This window comes from Oncorhynchus kisutch, unplaced genomic scaffold, assembly GCF_002021735.2.
Source record: "Oncorhynchus kisutch isolate 150728-3 unplaced genomic scaffold, Okis_V2 scaffold3989, whole genome shotgun sequence".
Lineage (NCBI taxonomy): Eukaryota > Metazoa > Chordata > Actinopteri > Salmoniformes > Salmonidae > Oncorhynchus > Oncorhynchus kisutch.
The window spans coordinates 19,697-24,516 of NW_022265934.1; the positions used below are offsets into that span (position 1 = coordinate 19,697).

The 4,820-nt window shown below is 42.9% G+C and overlaps 1 protein-coding gene across 1 annotated transcript; it reads left to right on the forward strand.

Moving 5' to 3' along the window:
* Nucleotides 1–2,760: 2,760 nt before the first annotated feature.
* Nucleotides 2,761–4,611, forward strand: LOC109901167 (adhesion G protein-coupled receptor B1-like). Its single transcript, XM_020497216.2, has one exon. It carries the CDS (start codon nt 3,118–3,120, stop codon nt 3,946–3,948), a length of 831 nt encoding a protein of 276 aa, XP_020352805.2. The 5' UTR covers nt 2,761–3,117; the 3' UTR covers nt 3,949–4,611.
* The last annotated feature ends 209 nt before the right edge of the window (nt 4,612–4,820 follow it).

A 4,820-nucleotide genomic window follows, 5' to 3' on the forward strand; every position in this document is an offset into this window, starting at 1 on the left:
GATTCTGGGAACATCAGAAGGTGGGTGGAAATTAACTATATTCTGTTAATCCGACCAATTGAACATATGCGGTGGTACTTAATTAATGAATATGATGTCAGTTCGGTTGTCATCTGAGACATTCTCATCAATGATAAGATTACATAAACTCTACAGTGGAAAGTTTACACATCAGAGTTATTGGATTCACATGGAATTGTTGTTCAATTTAAATGTTTGAATATGAAATTATTCGTGATGCGATGAAATGTGTTTTTTGCTTCTAAAATGTGAGATTTTGATTTTCTTAAGGTAGGGCTCTGCTCAACCAGTGGCCGCCCCTGTGAAGGGACATGGGCTATAAAACTTTTCAAACACGCCCTCCTCTCACTTCCTATATAAAGCCTTGACGACAATATAAGCTCTTGTTCTGAGGATGTGAGGACGACGGTCCGATGTCAGAATGGTTCAGATAATAACTACAGAACGAAGCCACATCAGCCTGAGCTTTTGTTGCGAATGGTATGAACTTTGAACTCTTATTAACTACAGAAGTGATACCTCCTAGCCGTTGATTTAGCAACAGCAGCTGTAAACGAGGGCTAGGAAGGAACAGACAGAATATCCCGTCTATCACACAACGACGTTACTTCTACGTATCCAATTGACAACCAGAGACATTCTTCAAAGGACAAAGGACTCGGTTTGGCAACACGGCCTTCCATCTACCACCAACCTACTGAAGCGCAGCTCAGAGTAAATATTTATTGCATTTTCCTTTTCCAAATGGGCGGTAATAATTTAGAATGCATAAGATTTTGTATTTACGATAGCACAGCATCACCCTTTGTTCCTCAGTCTTCCCGCTCTTTCACTCAAACCCAGCCCCTTTTCTCTTGTGTAACAAGCTGTCATATCTGCTCCGCCCGCTAGGGACGTTTTCCTTTATGACGTAATTTGTAATCAAATTATGATGAATTATGTGTATGTGTAATTCTGTGTGATTAGTTAGGTATCTAGTAAATAAATAATTAAACCCAATTTTGTATTGCTGATTCAACTTGTTAGCCAGGGTTCGTGCACCAATAATTTACAACTTTCAGATGAGACTGAATTGAGGTGACGATTAATATTGACTGCTATTGATGTAAAATATTACTAGGTCTTTAAGAGTTTATTCAGAAGATAACAGCTCTATGAATATTATTTCGTGGTGCCCCAACTCTCTAGTTAATTACATTATTAGCTCAATCAGGTAATATTAATTACTGAGAAATTATTTTATAGAATAGCATGTCATATCACTTAATCCGGCATAGCCAAAGACACGACACACCTTTTTTTGCATGATTGGTTAGAGCCTGTAAGTAAGCATTTCACTGTAAGGTCTACACCTGTTGTATTCGGCGCAAGTAAGAAATAAACTTTGATTTGATTTGATTGTACAATATTTGCCATTATTGTTTTCAACATTCTTCTAGCTCTGTCAATTTTTTTTTGATAATTGCTAGACAACCATTGTCAAGTCTTGCCATATATTTTATACACTGCCTTAGGAACATTCACTGTATTATTGGTAAGCAACTCTAGTGCAGATATGGCCTTGTTTTTTAGGTTATTGTCCTGCTGAAACGTTAATTCATCTCCCAGTGTCTGGTGGAATGCAGACTGAACCAGATTTTCCTCAATGATTTTGCCTGTGATTAGCTACTTTCCATAAAAAACCTCCCAGTCATTAATGATTAAATGCATACCATAACATGATGCATCCCACACTATTCTTGTAAATATGAACAGTGGTACTCAGTAATTTGTCCCAAACATAACACTTTGTATTCAGGGAAAAAAGTTATTTGGTTTGCCACATGTTTTGCAGTTTTACTTTAGTGCCTTGTTGCAAACAGGATGCATGTTTTGGAATATTTGTATTCTGTACAGGCTTCCTTCTTTTCACTCTGTCATTTAGGTTAGTATTGTTGAGTAACTACAATGTTGTTAGTCCATCCTCAGTTTTCTCCTATCACAGCCATTCAACTCTGTAACTGTTTTAAAGTTACCATTGACCTCGTGGTGAAATTCCTGAGGGGTTTCTTTTCTCTCTGTTAACTGAGTTAGGAAGGACGCCTGTATCTTTGTAGTGACTTGGTGTATTGATACGCTATCCCAAGTGTTATTATATTCTATTATTATTATTACCATGCTCAAAGGGATATTCAATGTCTGCTTTTTTTACCCATCTACTAATAGGTGTCCTTCCTTGTGAAGTGTGTGTGTGTTTGAAATTCACTGCTCAATTGAGGGAGCTTACAGATAATTGTATGTGTGGGGTACAGATATGAGGTAGTCATTCAAAACTATTAAACACTATTATCCATGCAACTTATTATCTGACTTTTTAAGCACATCTTTACTCCTGAACTTATTTAGGCTTGCCATAACAAAGGGGTTGAATACGTATTTCAGCTTTTCGAAAAGCATAATTAAACTGACATTAGGGGGTATTATAAATATTATAAATATGCGTGACAAAAAAAGATTCATCCATTTTAACTTCAGGCTGTAACACAACAAAATGTGGAAAAAGTTAAGTGATGTGACTTATTTCTGAAGGCACTGTATATATCTGTGTTGTAATGGACTCACAAACTGAGTCTGGTGGTGAGAGTATAATGGAAAGAGCGAATGATTCATATCTTATCTTGTTGATTTGCTAGTGTATTTGCTGTTATAGTGATGTGTCCTCTCAGGTCAAAATATCTCTCTTATTTCTTTCTCTCCAGGTTCGTCTGAAAGTCTGGGTCGACTGACACACACAATCATGGACAGATCACTGGACCGCTGAGTGCAATCTTCCTCCTCCTTCCTCTTTCTCCTCCTCCTTCCTCTTTCTCCTCCTTCTTCCTCCTCCTTCTCTTCCTCCTCCTCTTCCTCCTCCTCTTCCTCCTTCCTCCTCTTCCTCCTCCTCTTCTTCCTTCTCTTCCTCCTCCTCCTCTTCCCCCAGAGGTTTCAGTGAACACCCTGAAGGTCCCACCTGGTTGCCAGAAAATCATTGAGACAGAAAGACAGATCGACGAGAGGTTACAAAAAAACAGAGGTTCCAACAAACCCCCTCTGGTCTTTCTAATTCATTTGGTAATCATGACGACCACTCTTTTTTCCTCCTTACCTGGGCACCTGGTGAACCCCCAAGTCCCCCTGTCATCATCGTTGCTGCTTTTGCTGCTGTTACAACTGTTTAGTCAGTGCCCTGCTGCTCCCTCAGGGCCTGAGTCAGACACCTGCTCCACTCTGGTTCAGAGCCGATTCTTCGGCCACTTCCTGTCCTCCTCCACTTTCCCCATGGCACCCTGCTCCTGGACCCTGCAGAACCCAGACCCGCGCCGCTACACCATCTTTATCAAGGTAACCAAACCTACCTCCACAACGGACTGCATTCCCCGGCAGCTCCGCACATTCCAGTTTGACTCGTTTCTGGAGACCACGCGCACCTACCTGGGCATGGAGAGCTTCGACGAGGTGGTCAAGCTGTGTGACTCTTCATCCCCTGTGGCCTTTCTGGAGGCTGGGAAACAGTTCCTACAAATGAGGAAAGGACCGCCCCGGGCCGGCATGGAGGTCACCACCCCTAACGCTAGCGAAGATGGGGAATTTAAGACAGAGTACCTGGTGGTGGGGAAGCGTAACCCCAGCATGGCAGCGTGTCAGATGCTGTGCCAGTGGCTGGAGGACTGCCTGGCATCCAGCACCTCTAACAGGCCCTGTGGCATCATGCAGACCCCCTGCCAGTGCTGGGAGCCCCCTCCTCCTCCACAGCTCAGCGAAGGAGATGGATGCTACAGGAATGGGTTCTATCTGGAGAACTGCCTACCCAGTGCCGATGAGAAGAGTGATACTGACAGCAACAGTGAGTGGAATAGTTCTCTGGTTTTAGTTATGGGAATTTGTGGAAATGTTTTGGCCATCATGTGATGCCGTTTTGTCTATTGGAGGAGAGCTTGTAGGCGAGGCTTGTGGCTCACTTGGTCATCTTGTCTGTATAGCATGCCATTTCATGTTAAATGGGGGGCCTCTGTGGTCCAGGTCAATCAATAAATGTGTAGGGAGCCTCGTACTCTAACCTGTCACAATACAATGAAATAATTATTTAAAAGGAAAGACAAGGAATTGACATAGCCACCTCCTTATAATTTCCGGACAATTTGAGGCAATTTGTGTTCAAATGACTATGCAGCATCCAAAAAAGTGCTCTGGCTAGGTCACAGAAAGTAGAAAGGCCGTGAAAGATCAGTAGAATGACAGTAGCTAAAAGACAGAACAGAGATGGTATAGGGTTTCAGCTGATGGATTCTGAGCTGAATGACCTTGGCACGTCGGCGCCGTGTCCTGTCTCTCTGTGGTTGGGAAGAGAGATACTGATACTGAGATATGGGGATTGTAGCTAGCTGGATTTCTGTGTATGGCTGCTCTGAGCAGGGGGCGATGCACAGGAGAGCGACTATAGGGGCTTGGATAAGGATATGGATCTGTAGTTGGTTAGATGTGTGATGGTGCTGTGTGATCCTGGCTCCCCTCCCCAAGCCTGGACCTGACAGACAGGTTGATAACTGAGAGCTCCATCCCTGAGGGAGACTAGGGCTACTGCCTGCCATCGGGTTGAACCATTGCTCTTCCCACCCCCCTCTTCTCCTTCTCCATCCATCTTTCTCTTCTTCTCTCGCTCTCTGCATCACTTCCTCTTATCAGCCTCTGGTCTCTTCTAGGGCCGGGACAATGGCAGATTCGTGATACTTTAGTATGGAGGCAAGAAAACACAAAAACAAAGCAGATTTCACTTATTAAAG